The sequence below is a fragment of the Corythoichthys intestinalis genome, chromosome 1 (genome assembly GCF_030265065.1).
Source record: "Corythoichthys intestinalis isolate RoL2023-P3 chromosome 1, ASM3026506v1, whole genome shotgun sequence".
NCBI classification, from domain to species: domain Eukaryota; kingdom Metazoa; phylum Chordata; class Actinopteri; order Syngnathiformes; family Syngnathidae; genus Corythoichthys; species Corythoichthys intestinalis.
In genome coordinates, this window is record NC_080395.1 from 10,493,790 (window position 1) to 10,510,300 (window position 16,511).

The 16,511-nt window shown below is 39.9% G+C and overlaps 1 protein-coding gene across 1 annotated transcript; it reads right to left on the reverse strand.

Moving 5' to 3' along the window:
* Window positions 1–1,313: 1,313 nt before the first annotated feature.
* On the reverse strand, window positions 1,314–15,773 carry LOC130922593 (gastrula zinc finger protein XlCGF52.1-like). The gene is made up of 2 exons (XM_057847441.1): window positions 15,621–15,773; window positions 1,314–3,262 (listed from the first exon to the last, which is right to left on the reverse strand). Exons 1-2 carry the CDS (start codon window positions 15,730–15,732, stop codon window positions 2,178–2,180), a joined length of 1,197 nt encoding a protein of 398 aa, XP_057703424.1. The 5' UTR covers window positions 15,733–15,773; the 3' UTR covers window positions 1,314–2,177.
* Window positions 15,774–16,511: the final 738 nt, after the last annotated feature.

Sequence of the window (16,511 nt, forward strand, 5' to 3'; positions counted from 1 at the left end):
CTTGTTCTCCCCACTGTATACACACTAGGGCTGTCACAATTATCTCGTTAACGGGCGGTAATTATTTTTTTAAATTAATCACGTTAAAATATTTGACGCAATTGACGCACATGCCCCGCTCAGATTAAAATGACAGCGCAGTGAAATGTCATGTTGTTAATTGTGTTTTTCGGAGGTTTGTCGCCCTCTGCTGGCGCTTGGGTGTGACTGATTTGATAGGCTTCAGCACCCATGAGCATTGTGTAAATAATTATTGACATCAACAATGGCGGGCTACTAGTTAATTTTTTTATTGAAACTTTTACAAATTTTATTAAAACGAAAACATTAAGAGGGGTTTTAATATCAAATTTCTATAACTTGTACTAACATTTATCTTTTAAGAACTACAAGTCTTTCTATCCATGGATCGCTTTAACAGAATGTTAATAATGTTAATGCCATCTTTTTGATTTATTGTTATAAACAAATACAGTACTTATGTACCGTATGTTGAATGTATATATCCATCTTGTTTCTTATCTTTCAATTCCAACAATAATTTACAAAAAAATATGGCATATTTTATGGATGGTTTGAATTGCGATTAATTGCGATTAATTATGATTAATTCATTTTTAAGCTGTGATTAACTCGATTAAAAATTTTAATCGTTTGACACCCCTAATATTCACATATAGAGACTGAGTTCAATCAACTGTTCAAGTTGTTGTTGGTAGCGTTTGAAAGCTTAGATTTAAAGAAATTCTAAATATCCATCTTGCCTCCTCTGGTGTAGTTTTGGCTAAGCAAATGATTTTGACCCATTATGAAAACTTTACGTTGTAGGATTTTTTATCCTTTTATCAATTTTTGTTGTTCGTTTTATTGCTTTACAACTTTTATAGACAACATTTTAACGGCTAGGTCTTTATTTCAAAGGTGAAGTTCAGAATTTTTGACATTAGGCTTAATCTTGGAGTCAGCGGGGGTTTAATTAGTCGTTGGAGTTGATTTAAACAAATTTCGTGCAGTTTGTCAGTTATTTGTTAAGTTTTAGGGCTCCGGAATGGCTAAGCTAGGGCGTGTCAATGGTGGTTGAACTCAACTCTATTGACTAATTAAACCCCCGCTAACTCAAAGATTAACCCTTATGTGAAAAGCTCAATTACACGCGATGACATTTTCTGTTATTTTTATGTTGAGGCAGCAAAAGGAGATTTGGTAAAAAGTAACTGATAAGTTACTTTTAAAGTAACTTAGTTACTTTGATAATAAAGTAATCAGTAAAGTAACTAGATTACTTTTTTACTTTTTTTGAGGTGTAATCAGTAATAAAATTACTTTTTTAAGTAATCCGTGACAACACTGATTATATGTCCCTGGAATGCCTGTCCCTTGTTGCCAAATGTGGAGAAAGTTATTCTAGACATCGGCTGTTGGCTTCGCAAGACTAAATGGTAAATGGTGTTATATAGCGCTTTTCCACCTTTTAGGGTGCTCAAATTCCTCATCTACCTACTGGTGACGCAGCACCAGGAGCAACGTGGGGTTCAGTATCTTGTTCAAGGATACTTAGACGAGTTCATCAGGGGGGAGAATCGAACCCACAACCTTTGTGTTGGGGAACGACTACACTACCACTGAGCCACGTCATTCCCCTAGGTGCCCCTACATGCCCTCTGACCCAAGGAAATGTGCCCTTTGCTTCTTCTCCTTTAGACCTCCCCAAGGTGGGTTAACTCCAGATGGCATGTTGTCTTTTGCTGCCTTCACTCCATGAGTGCCAATCACTGGTCCGAAATGGTACGTTATCAATAGGGCCCCCCTGCCTCCAGAAATAGTCTCAACTTTCTTATAGCAAATGCATTTTATTGTTTCGTTCTTTTTAAATGTTAGTACTGCTTTTTAAAATGTTATTTCCCTTCACGACTAAAACTAAATCTGAGTAAATTAAGGTAGCAGAAAAGTCATAATATAAAACAGAAGATCAAGCTTTATATGACGTAACCAAACCTAAACTTAACCTAATTTATTCGATTAAAAATGAACAAAAAAATAAAATCAATAATATTGGATAGTTGTGAAAAAGACAAGGGCCTGCAAAATCATTTCAACTACTTTTTCACTACAGGCTCAAGGGAAACTGAATAAGAAAGTTGAAAAGCTTTTTCCACCGTAAATTTTTGAATATCTTGTCAAACGCTGCAATTCAATGGGTTTTCCCCAGGGTGGCGTCTTGCGTGAGATACTAAATATCTCTTCTGATTAAATCTTTTACCACAAAAGGAGCAGGCAAAAGGCTTCTCTCCACTGTGTGCTCTTGCATGTTTGTTTAAATTTCCCTTCTGGGCAAATCTTTGACCACAACATGTGCAGACAAAAGGCTTTTCTCCAGTGTGTGTACGCTTATGTATCATTAAATAAGACTTATGAGAAAAACTTTTGTTGCAAAGTGTGCAGATAAAAGGCTTTTCTCCAGTGTGTATACGGGTGTGACTTTCTAACAGAGTCTTCTGAAAAAATCTTTTATCGCAAACTAAGCAGGTGAAAGGCTTCTCTCCGGTATGTGTTCTTGCATGTCTGTATAAATTTCTCTTCTCTGTGAATCTTTGACCACAACATGTGCAGGCAAAAGGCTTTTCTTCTCCAGTATGTGTACGGGTGTGACTTTCTAACATAGCCTTCTGAGAAAATCTTTTATCGCAAAGTGAGCAGGTGAAAGGCTTCTCTCCAGTATGTATTCTTGCGTGTCTGTTTAAATTTTTGTTTTCGGAGAATCTTTTACCACAACAAGTGCAGACAAAAGGCTTTTCTCCAGTATGTAAACGCGTATGCACTTTTAAATGACCCTTCTGAGAAAATCCTCTGCCGCAAAGTGTGCAGGCAAACGGCTTTCCACCAGCACATTCTTTTGCATTTCTTTTCAATGAGGACTTGTTTAGGGATTTCCAAGCATTTTGGTCAAAGTCATCATCATCCTTATCAGTGGTAAAGTCAGAAGAGTGTGACGTTACGTCATCGCTGTCCGAGAGTGGAGCTAACAGGCCATCCGGTTGCGATCGTCCCTCTTCTTTTGTTGTCAGGTGCTGAAATGAGCTGTCACTCGAAGGTTTCGTTGCTCCGCTGTGTTTGCTTGGACCTTCATCTTCTTCCCTCTTCACGCTGATGGCCACTGTACACTTGGTGATTTTCTCTTCCTGTTCTTCTTCTTTAATGTACATCTCCGACTCCTGTTTAAAGTGGAGGGGTTTCTCAGGGCGAAGATGTTCTTCGGTGACGTCTGCGGGTGGGAAGAAAAAAAATCATGTTTTATGCTCAAGTCTAGCTTTAGCCGTGATTTTCATGTTAATTGATGGGAAAAATCCTCAACTCTCGTATTATTATTATTATTCAGCTTATTCGCCACGTTTTTACGTTACGCCGCAGAGCCCAAACCATTTGACGGACCGGTACCATAAAAACCTAGGTTCTTTTTATTAAAAAAAAACAAACAAAAAAAACACTTACCATGACAGCCCATTGACATTCAAGTGGTGCACAAGTTGATGCCATTGACAGCCATGTACATAAAAAAATCATAAGGAAATGACCTAATATCAATGGCGTGCCGCAAGCAACACGTCACTTCCGCTCATTAATATTCATGATATTAGCTACAGTTGCTAAGTAAGGACAAGCCACCATTTGTCCCTAATAGGAAATGAATGGAAATCGTGTACGAAGGAGATGTTTACAGAGTTCTCAATTCTCTCCGAAAATGATGTGCCTGGCGCCAAATTCACTGGCAAAGATGTGGAAGAACATAAAAATGTTCAGTAAAAGAGATGGCTTGAGTGTCGAAGGGTGAAAAAGACGAAAAAAACGAGCCGACCTAAGCTTAGCTTTAGCTTTTTTATCGACGCGACTGACAATGACGTTCTCCTGTTTCAACAAGCTGTCCTTTACCATCAGCCCTGTCTTTCTTATATATCCTCTGGTTGTCCTACGTCTCTTACCGTTCTCTAATTTAGTTAGCTTTGTGTAGCGATACCAAATGCTACTCAGTGAAAGCCAACGAACACTTTTAATTTTTTCATGATAACACATCGTAATCCTATGATTTATTTACACTTCCCCCTTACTAATGTTGTTTATATATATATATAACAGAGACGGTAACAGTGGCAGTCAGATACCATTGTCATTCTTTTCAGGTCATTCATTGTCTGACAGAAGCAGTACGGCACAACATTACGCTAAAAAAATAATGTGAAATGTGAATGGATTCACCGAGCTGGTGTTAAAGTCCGCTCAAGTTGATTCGGTCTTCACGTTTTTACCTCCCGAGTTTTTGGTTTCCGGAAACGTATGAAGAAAACATCCTTCGTGTGTCGTAATGTCAAGAGTAGTTTCTACAAGTTCCAAAAAAACAACGCGTGATCGGCATGTTCGTTTTTGAAAGATTACCGGCGAAAAGTAGCACTAATTGCGTTGTGTCTATGCGAGGGCGGGTCTATAATGTCCCACTTCGGCTTTACTTCGCTTTACGATGCGACGTCACGGTCTAAAAATAGCCTGCGTGCGGTACGCCATTGCAAGTGTCCCCGGAATGTCCCCAAATCAAGAGGAAATGACCTGATATCAACAGGAAGTGACTCCAAAACTCCCCCAAATCTACTGGGCAGGTTTTAAATCTATATCTCTCATAGCAATGCTACCTTCCCAATGTCTCCGGAAAGTGCAATTTCCGGTATTAATAACACATTTTATTTCAAACGCCTGTCTGACCACCCAAGGTCACAGTACAAGAACGAAAAATAAAACACACAGATCAAAAGCAAAATCATGCAACAGAAAATTAAAAAGACACGGCACGGAGCACAACTGAGGTCAAGCTTGGTACTGTAATTTGAATAGGTGGGTAGGATGATTTCGAAGAGTGTGTGAGAGAAGCTAAGTTACGAATATCAGGGGGTAGAGCGTTCCAGAGCTGGGGGCAGAGCAGCAAAACCAGGGGTGTCAAATGTGCTGTTAACCAGGGGACCAACTTGGCCAGCAGGGTTGTTGTGCCTGACAGGCCCTTTGTAGCTCATTCATACTGTGCATTAAAAGTGAGATAATATCTCGATTAGAGCTGAAACGAGTACTCGAGCAACTCGAGTAACTCGAGTTTAAAAACTGATCCGAGTAATTTTATTCACCTCGAGTAATCGTTTATTTTGACAGCTCTAAGCATCACGTTTTGCTCGGACTACTTTTAATGCAGGACAACGCCCTGTCACGTGCGGAGAGGAAGAAGGAAAAAAAACAAAAACTTACTGCAGCCGACAGCCGCCACAAACGACGCCGACGTTGCTAAATACTAGCCCGCACGATGCTACGTTGGTACAGGTAGCGTCTGATGCGTCTCATAGAGATCACAAATGGCTTGACACAAAGAGAAATTCAATTGAAACACGTGGGAAAAAATCCTAACTTTTAAGTGATGTGTGTTATCAAACGTAACGGCATTTTTAGGTAAGATATATATAAGGGCTGTCAAAATTATCACGTTAACGGGCGTTAGTTAATTTTTTAAATTAATCACGTTAAAATATTTGACGCAATTAACGCAGATGTCCCGCTCAGACAGATTTAAATGACTGTAGAGTGAAAAGCTCACTTGTTATGGAGTTTTGCCGCCCTCTGCTGGCGCTTAGGTGAATGACCATCTCGCATATTGCCTCAAAAAGATTACAATGAGGCCGTTTATGGACATTAAGAGTGAAGAGAATGCCACCGGCCGCTTGGGGGCAGCGCCGTTCCATACTCATGTTATTTCTTCAAAACGTGGGAGAATTAGTAGTTGTGAGACGTTTATGCTGTATTCACAATGCAATCAATGCAAATTGCTATTTGTGCTCCACACATATTTTGGTAAGTTTTCTTTCTTTTAGTGGCAATTATGTGTCTCTTGTTGTATTTTGGGTAAGATATGTACAGATATATGTTATACAGTACAGGCGAGTGGACACAGGCGTTCTTTGGACCGCGCCGTTTATTGGCAGCTCCTTCACAACAAACATACAGTGGGGAGAACAAGTATTTGATACACTGCCAGTGGGAAAACCCATTGGCAGTGTATCAAATACTTGCTCTCCCCAATGTAAGTATTGTTTAGTGAAGGCACAACAAAAATAATATTCCTATCTCTCCCAAAAAAAAAATGTTCACAAAAAGAAAAGCACTTCAGTTAGTAATGAGGCCCTATTCTTAAACAACAATGCAAAATGAACTGGCATTCCATATCAAAATAGCTATGCAAAATACACGTAAAACTTTGGTCACTTTATTTTTATTATTGTTATTTTTATTCTTATTATTATATTAACTCTACTTTTGATTGAAAATTTTACAAATTTTATTAAAACGAAAACATGAAGAGGGGTTTTAATATAAAATTACTATAACTTGTAACTATAACATTTATCTTTTAAGAACTACAAGTCTTTCTATCCGTGGATCACTTTAACAGAAAGAATTAATGCCATTTGTGGATTTATTGTTACAATAAACAAATACAGTACTTATGTACAGTATGTTGTATGTATATATCCGCCGTGTCTTATCTTTCCATTCCAACAATAATTTACAGAAAAATATGGCATATTTTAGAGATTGTTTGAATTGCGATTAATTGCGATTAATTACGATTAATTAATTTTCAAGCTGTAATTAACTCGATTAAAAATTTTAATCGTTTGACAGCCCTGACATATATATATATATATATATATTTTTTTTAATAAGATCTAAAAGTTTTTTGAGTGAAAGCAGTGAATTAGTCTTTTTTTAAAAATTCTAGTTACATCTGAGATGCAATTGTTGTCAACACTATACATCGAAAATAAAGACATTGACTAAAAAAGGTTCGAGATTAGATGAAATGTCTTGTTTTCTCATGTATATTTATAATTGCTCCTCACCTAAAAATATATTTGTTTTATCCGATTACTCGATTCATCGATAGAATTTTCAGTCGATTACTCGATTACTAAAATATTCGATAGCTGCAGCCCTAATCTCGATATGGCAGTATATCGCGATACTTTGCGACCGGATGGGTTATCGGTATGCTCCCACCAAGTATCCATATTTTCATTTGACGCGTTGACAGTGCTTTGGAGTATGGAAGCTGTAAACTGCTCATTCAATGTTTGTCGAGCAATTTTTTAGCAGTCTGCTAGGAGCGCTCAGAGTGGTGGTGAAGGTAACGTGCGCACAAATCGTCTAAGGAAGAAGAAAAGAAGCTACAAGAGTTGTGATTAAAAAAAAACAAAAATGAAGCAAGAATGGTGGAGGAAAAAAGTGAGATTAATATTCCCACAAATCAGTTTCACTTTCACTTTACACTCATAAGGAAGGAACTAAGCTTAACAAGGACTTTGCCCTCTGCAAGAATTGTCGAACAAATATAAGGTACTCTGGAAACATTATAAATATGTACAGCCATATGCAGCGCCAACTCATTTATTTTCTTTAAGCCAAACAACAAAATCGAATGAGGAGGAGGCAGACTGTCATGAATGTTTTCTTTCTCAAACAGTTGTTTATTAAAACAATCGAATCCAATTTCAAAGCACACACTCCTATCCATATAAGTCCAAAAGCATTGCATTTTGTTTCATGATTCAAAATGCCACGACTTTGATCCCACAGAAATACGATTGACGACGCGGAAGTTCTCCCTCGCTATTGCAGCAGTGGGAAGAGACGAGACGAGGCAGCGAAAACAGAATGATATGGACTGCGTTCCAATCACGGTTTGAGTTGCCCTCGCTCACTTGCACTAAGCACTTGCTATGACGTCACACGGAGGCCACTTGGAGGGCGGAGGGAAATTGGGCAGAGCGGGAGCGAAAGACGTAAATGGAACACACCTGCCCTCATTCACTAACAGGCACAACCACAGTGGAGTAGCGCTATACTGCCAATTCCAAATCAGTGGCGCCTCTAAAAATTCTTCATAGGGGTGGCCAAATGGGGCCACCTTGGAGGTGGCACACCAAAAAAATAAAAGCCATTATTTCAGGTTTTTATTATGTTGTAGTAATAAACAGGCCAGTAGAAAACTGTCAGAAAGACTTCAAGACACACCTATTGATATACTTTGGTTGATTGTGTTATATTGTATTTTGTACACTATTACCGTATTGGCCCGAATATAAGACGACCCCGATTATAAGACGACCCCCTCTTTTTCAAGACTCAAGTTTGAAAAAAGACTTTTTGAACACCAAATTAATTTTTATACAGAAACGACCACGGACAGCTTTTCTCTGACTGTGAGCATTTTTTAGGCGATCTTTTTGAGCTCTCCATCTCCGTACATTACACTCTGTGACACCATATTTCACAGCCGCTTTGCAGTTGTTTGAAGACACCGCCACATTTATCACCATCAACTTGAAGTTTGCGTCATAACTTCTCCTCAGCTGCCGGTTAACCTGGCCAATCTTCGACCCACTTTTCTCCAAATTGTCGCGAAGTTTCTCCATTTTCGGTTATCTCTTCTATTACCGGTATTTTCTTCTCTTTTCCTTCTTACCACTTTCTTCTTCGTGTCAGGGGTTCGCTTTGGCCGCCGGAGTCGCGTTCAGCATTCAATTCATTGATGACTGGCGCCATCCAGCGTCGTGAATGGGTACATGTCTAGGCCGCAGTTTTTTTTTTTTTTTTAGGCCGCAGTTATAAGACGACCTCCTCTTTTTCAATCTTATTTCAGTGCAAAAAACATCGTCTTATATTCGGGCCAATACGGTATAATAGTCCAGTCAACATTTTGAATTCCACAGCTATGACAATCTAACATTATACTGGCGCGTGTTGTGGCCAACAAATTCATCGGGGGGAGCCGTGGCCAGGCCTGGCCACCCCCTGGTGGCACCATTATTCTACATTGCACAACATGCACGGCGACTCATGCCAATAAGCCGGAGAGGTATTCCGCGCTTGATGGCAATACGTCGGTAACAGGGAATTATCAAATGATTAGTTTTGTATCAAATTTTATTTGGGCAATTCTTTATTTGTCGATACCTTATAATTTGAAGACAAATTTGTTTTTAAAATGCATTTAATCTATTTGAAGTCTAGTTTCAGTCCTTCCCAATGCCATTTGATTGACAGACCATTCCTTTAGTTAAAAGCAAATTAGAAAAAGATAAGCGAAATAGAAACATGAATGAAAAAAAGTTATTTATTTTTTTACCTTTTTTATGGCAAAAGTGAAAGTCAATAAAAAAGTTACTTTATTATTTATTCATTTATTTCTCTTTATATTAATGTATTTATTCATGTGTTTTTTTTTGTGTGTTTTTTTTTTATTTTGGCACTATTGTGATTCCGTACGTTCTGCCATAACTGCCAAATACAGTGTAATTTTTTAATTTTTTAACAACAATGATGAATTTTACAATTCGAAAGGCAGTTTGGTAAAAAATTCAAACACCGTGCTGGCAGTTTAATTCATTTTCTTCTTCTTTGGTGGTATATATACAGCAGCCAACAGTGTTTGAGCTTTATTATCACCACCGCATGGACATATTTTCGATGCACCATTGCAATGTATTGTGGGATACAGGGAGCTCCGGAGTTACTATCGTTTTTCACTCGATCACTGAGCCCTCTGAGGGTCCATCTCACAAAGTTCACTTCGCTGTTTTGGGAATTGGAACGGCCCTTAAGATGGCGGCAGGGATTCCCCCGGGGGGCGGGGGCTAGGGCAAGTGAGCAAGGGCTCATTTAAACCGCGATTGAAACGCAGCCATAGTCTGTCACTCACTTCTGAGTCTACGGCGAGCGACCAATTAGGGGCCTGTGTGCAAGAGGGGGTTGGACCAAATAATGTCACTTCCCGTTCAGTTATATTGCTAAGCGGTCTTTGGTGATTCGTTTGGCAATGTCACTTCCCGTTCACTAACCGAACGATTCATTTGGGCGGGTGGGGGAATGAGGTGGACGAACGATTCGATGAACGATTTGTTTGAACGAATCTTTTTACTGAACGAACCGGAATGGATTCGTTTACTCAAGTGGACGACATATCCCTTCACTACTCTAGTGTCTCCTGACTTAGCCAGAAACGCGCACGGCTAAATAGTTCCCCCCAGGAACAGAACATGCCCCACACAAGTTCCCTAGGTGAATTCTGTTATGAAGTCGTGGTCACTACAGATGTAACTTTAAGTTAGCAGTTAACAGGAGGTAGAGCATTCCAAAGATGGGGGGCAGAGCGGCTAAACCATGGGACCGCTTCGGCCCGCAGGGTTGTTCTGCCTGACAGGCACATGGTAGCTCATTCATATAGTGTGAGTGTGCACAAAGAATAAAACGCTATTATTTGGACATTTACTCCATAAAAAAAAGGATGTTTATGCATTTCTGCACTTGGCTCACTTTTGTGTCTGCAGTCACATTCAGTCATTCGCCCCTGCCCTGTCAACATGGAATTGCCGTCAACGGTAGGGTGACCAAACGTCCTCTTTTGCCCGGACAAGTCCTACTTTCACGTAGTGTCCTCGTGGTCCGGGCGGGTTTTATAAATTCATGAAAATGTCCGGTTTTTATGATTTTTCACGGGACCAATTTGAAGAGAATCCCTCCGACCGCTGGGTGGCAGCAGTTGACATGGCTCCTACGAGAATGGAGGGAAGTAGTAGTTCTTCTTGTTTTTGTTGGCAGTTTACCCCTATCATGAGGCATTACCGCCATCTACTGGATTGACGATTTGGCCACAATGCCTGAAGTTTTTTTTTTTTTTAAATGATAAATACGTATATAATGGCAACTGTTGACTTCTGTCGGAGCTTTGACTGTAAAATCCTGTTTGGTGTCGCATCGGCGCGCTGCCGATGATTGTAAACTTTTATAGCAAAGTTTGATTTTTGCCTCAGCTAGCTATCAGTAAGCTAAACCGCGCTAGGCATTATGGGAAACGTAGTTTTGAACTGCTACGTTTGGAAACATGCTGATTGAATAGTTTGTCAGTTTATTTCGGTTTTTGTTTGTGTGCAATCTATAACATTGAATGAGAACATCAATTGAATGGGAATAACAATTTGTCAAGGACAATTGTCGTGATAGTAATTTATAAAAATGTTTAGTTGGCACATAGCCTACTGTGTGTATGTGTATTGACTAGACTACAGTTCTATGGGTCTGCATTATATATATATGTATATATATATATATATATATATATATATATTTTTTTTTTTTTTTTTCAAACTGCATTTTTCCATCCAGAGTGAGGGGGCACACTTTAAAGCTGTACTGTGAAGTAATTTCATAACATGCCAAATAGGGTCACAAGTAATTCAACATTGTCCAACAAATAAAGCATGAAAAAATAATTTATATGTTGTATATTTGACAAAATAATCGCGTTTCCGAAGTTCGAGCCTGAAAGGGGACGAACCCGGAAGTGATACGTCACACCGGGAACAGCGATGGCAGCTCCATACATACGGCTACCATACAAAGCCCTTCAAACAATGATTCAAACAGCGATATAAGCGATAGATCGAGCGCAAGGGAGGAGATCCAAGTTTTTGAAGAGTTGGAGGAAGAAGACGAGCTTGGAATTTTATGTTGGACCTAACATGTATTAGCCAGACGCTAATCAGGATGCAAACAATGTGCCTAGACTACCTGACATGGAATGGATACAAGACCCGTCGAGATGACAAGATTGGTAAGATATAGGCTGTTATTATTTTCATGATTTGAAGATGCAGGCATTGGCACATAATTTTGTTTTTGTCTATCTGATGACATTGTTTAAAAAAAAAAAACAGACTGCATGTTCATTTTGGCAGATCCGGCAGCGCTCATGCATATAAAATAAAAATATAAAAACGTTGGGGGGGGGGGGGGGGGGGATGAGTCGTTGATGGCTTTCTCCACTTTATTGTAGCAACAATAAGAAAACAAAATAATAGCGGACTGCTGCCACATTCGACCGCGAAGTTTTGCTTGTCGCTCATCTCCGCCTCACCTCGTACTTCCAGCTACTACTACTTCCTGGGGCTATCGGCAGGAAGTGGGGTCTAATGGCGTGAGGAAATGTAGTTTTTTCACACAAGCAAACAGATTACAAAGCACCACTTCAGTGTTGTCCCGAGACTACATTTCCCATGATTCACTGCGGGACTTGAGCTGTCAACGTTCACATTTGACAGCATTCTGCAGCTGTTAGCTTGCCATTCACGCTCGTTTGCAATTTGATCGCCAGTCTGATACACTCCCGCTTTTTCGGTGAGGTCTTTTGTGTTTATTCGTTATTGGATCGTTTTTGTTCACCACTGTAAATAATAGCACTGAAGCAAGAAGTGGTAAGTCGCCATTTCTGTTCAACCCGTTTTCTCCTGTGTTTTTTAGCGTAAGAAGCTAGGGTAGTGGCTGTCTTTTCTTCATTCTTTTTCATGATCAGGGTTTAGTTAGCGGTTGGGGTTCAAGTGTAGATTCCTTTTGTTTGCCTTTTTTTGAAGCCGCGCTTCATCTACATTTTGTACATATTGCCTTGAAAGGTGGAAAAGCGCTATATAACACCATTTACCATATTCATTCCGAGTTTGTTGTGAAATTTTGTGCCACTTGTGAAATTGTGAGGCTCGTTTTATGTTACGCCTTTCGCGAGCCGTCCTTGGGACGTAACACCAGCGAACACAACAACTATGCCACGACTATTGCCACGAGTTGGCTTTCGGCTAACGTCGCGAGCTTCTACTGTACATTCCACAACAGTTGGCAGCTCTGCTTTGACAAAGTCATCAGTCATCTATCCAAAAATCACACTTATTTTTTGGCAAATCCTTGATCATTAGCAGACCGGTTAAGGAAGCAGGCATCTTCGAAGTGTTTGCAGCAGGGAAAACTACTCTATGATGGCGTGAAATTCATTCGTTTTGTGCAAACGAAAGATGTCCATTTACGTGCCCTGCTATCCTTTGGCCACTCATACAACTTTTCGTTTGAGTGAGAACAAAACATCGCCACACACCGCCGTGGCATCTTACCAAGAAGGAATGCAACAATACTCTTCTATGGCGGACTTTCTCGCACTTCCCGGTGTGACGTAATTTCCGAAGATTGCCGAAGAAAAGCATTTTCGTTATCAGGGGCGTTGCTATGGGTTAAACAAAGAATCTGGAAGGGTTGCATTAAAAAAAATAATGAAAATATGCTTATCATTGTTTAGCCATTTATATTATTCAAAAACATGGTTGGCCAACCTTATTTCAAAGTTCCCCTTTAAATATATTTAAGTGATATATACATCTTTGAGTGAACTTCGAGTAAAATTCAAGTATCTTGAGGCCGGGCTGAGGCTGGGCTGAGTGTCCTCTTTTTTAGAAATCAAAATATGGTCACCCTAGTCAACGGCAGCCAATGAACTGACAAAGAAGTGACCCAAAAATGCACCGAAACTAACATGAAGTGACCTGAGATGAACAGAATGCACAGTGCCTTGCAAAAGTATTCGGCCCCCTTGAACCTTGCAACCTTTCGCCACATTTCAGGCTTAGAACATAAAGATATAAAATTTTAATTTTTTGTCAAGAATCAACAATAAGTGGGATGCAATCGTGAAGTGGAACAAAATTTATTGGATAATTTAAACTTTTTTAACAAATAAAAAACTGAAAAGTGGGGCGTGCAATATTATTCGGCCCCCTTGCGTTAATACTTTGTAGCGCCACCTTTTGCTCCAATTACAGCTGCAAGTCGCTTGGGGTATGTTTCTATCAGTTTTGCACATCGAGAGACTGACATTCTTGCCCATTCTTTCTTGCAAAACAGCTCGAGCTCAGTGAGGTTGGATGGAGAGTGTTTGTGAACAGCAGTCTTCAGCTCTTTCCACAGATTCTCGATTGGATTCAGGTCTGGACTTTGACTTGGCCATTCTAACACCTGGATACGTTTATTTTTTAACCATTCCATTGTAGATTTGGCTTTATGTTTTGGATCATTGTCCTGTTGGAAGATAAATCTCCGTCCCAGTCTCAGGTCTTGCGCAGATACCAACAGGTTTTCTTCCAGAATGTTCCTGTATTTGGCTGCATCCATCTTCCCGTCAATTTTAACCATCTTCCCTGTCCCTGCTGAAGAAAAGCAGGCCCAAACCATGATGCTGCCACCACCATGTTTGACAGTGGGGATGGTGTGTTCAGGGTGATGAGCTGTGTTGCTTTTACGCCAAACATATCGTTTTGCATTGTGGCCAAAAAGTTCAATTTTGGTTTCATCTGACCAGAGCACCTTCTTCCACATGTTTGGTGTGTCTCCCAGGTTGTGGCAAACTTTAAACGAGACTTTTTATGGATATCTTTGAGAAATGGCTTTCTTCTTGCCACTCTTCCATAAAGGCCAGATTTGTGCAGTGTACGACTGATTGTTGTCCTATGGACAGACTCTCCCACCTGAGCTGTAGATCTCTGCAGTTCATCCAGAGTGATTATGGGCCTCTTGGCTGCATCTCTGATCAGTTTTCTCCTTGTTTGAGAAGAAAGTTTGGAAGGACGGCCGGGTCTTGGTAGATTTGCAGTGGTCTGATGCTCCTTCCATTTCAATATGATGGCTTGCACAGTGCTCCTTGAGATGTTTAAAGCTTGGGAAATCTTTTTGTATCCAAATCCGGCTTTAAACTTCTCCACAACAGTATCTCGGACCTGCCTGGTGTGTTCCTTGGTTTTCATAATGCTCTCTGCACTTTAAACAGAACCCTGAGACTATCAAAGAGCAGGTGCATTTATACGGAGACTTGATTACACACAGGTGGATTCTATTTATCATCATCGGTCATTTAGGACAACAGTGGATCATTCAGAGATCCTCACTGAACTTCTGGAGTGAGTTTGCTGCACTGAAAGTAAAGGGGCCGAATAATATTGCACGCCCCACTTTTCAGTTTTGTATTTGTTAAAAAAGTTTAAATTATCCAATAAATGTTGTTCCACTTCACGATTGTGTCCCACTTGTTGATTCTTGACTAAAAATTAAATTTCATATCTTTATGTTTGAAGCCTGAAATGTGGCGAAAGGTTGCAAGATTCAAGGGGGCCGAATACTTTTGCAAGGCACTGTACGTCGCTACACTTTGACTTGATGTTTGGGATTGCGTTAGTGTCACGTTCAGTGAAATATACATGCCAAACAACCTATGCCTGATTTATTGTGTGCATGGCTGCATGTGTGTGGTTGTGAGAATGAATGGCAGACATAATAAAGAACCGTTGTTTTTGTTGTGGATCAACGCCACGAAAGGGTCTCGCAGTGTCCCATAATCTAATCTAAAGCAGGATTGGACGCGTACGAAAACGCCAGTTAGTCTACAATCAATAGTGTTTTGTAGCATTTTGAAGACAAGTCGAAAAGCGTTTTATACAGTTAAATGTGATCACTCTAATGTTAAGCGAGCGAGCCTCCCTAAAAAGCAAAATGTACAAATCAGAAGTGGTGTTAAACCAAAGCAATCGAAATGCGTTAACCTGTCTCGGCTAGCGAGCTAAGCTTAAAAACGTTTTGCATGCCTGGGAATCTATTACATAGAGCCAAACGACTTCCACTAAGCCTAGATAGTACGTTTTAGTCCATTAAATTCTCACTTGGGTACTTACCCGATGAGAATGCTTTAAAGGAGTTTGTTTGGTTAAAAGAAGGGAACACGAAAAAACGGCAAGTGTGACGAGCGGACACGGATGTTGCGTCAAGTGAACCGGAAGTGGACATTTTCAGGCGCTTAACCTTCCATCTTCCATCAAAGTAATGAACTCGCTTCATTTTAAAGCATTAGCTTTTCAGGTTAACTTGGTTTACCTTTACTTGCTAACCATGAGCCATAATTATTCCATAAATAGGAAATACAAGTGCAAGGAAAAACTAGATGGTGGTGAGAACGGCCAGGAGAGGTCGCTGAAGGCAAGAAACCTCCACTCAAAGCAAGTTGTGTCACCTGACTTAAATAACTGCTTAAATGTTTCCTGAAAAAAAAAAAAAAAAAATTTGTTAATTCATTGAATTCTATGCATTAAATGAATTGATAAGTTAATACAATGGTAATAAAAACGAAACTAATTAAAAATACAGACTATGTCCCGAAGTGACAGTATAATTTTACGTTAAATAGGGAATGGGACGTACTACGTCATTGTTTGGACCCGCCTCCATGCTGGCAATATAATTCACTTCCGGGCCGGCAGAGTCAATGCGGATTGTAACGTGTGGTAGTGCTAAGCTAACTCTTTCGGTGTTTTAGAAAGAAAATATGGGTGCTTATTGTTGCGTTACCGGGTGCAACAGCGTCTCCTACGACAAAAAAAGGGGTTAGGAAAAATGGACTCACTTTTCACCGTTTTCCTGCATGGAGGACCAAATATCAGATCACGAAGGTACGACGGATGGCTGGATTGCAGCGGTTCGTCGGAAAAGCATTTCTTATGATCATATTTCTGCTGGAATGAGAGTGTATTCCCCTCATCTCTACTCTTGTAAGTTGAACGATTTATCCG

What these genes read in the sequence shown, in the direction of transcription:
- LOC130922593 (XM_057847441.1), bottom strand. Translation starts at nt 15,732, where the DNA reads ATGTCCACTTCCGGTTCACTTGACGCAACATCCGTGTCCGCTCGTCAC. An exon ending in CTTTAAAGCATTCTCATCGG is followed by an intron (nt 3,263 to 15,620) that starts GTAAGTACCCAA and finishes TCCCACCCGCAG; the next exon opens with ACGTCACCGAAGAACATCTT.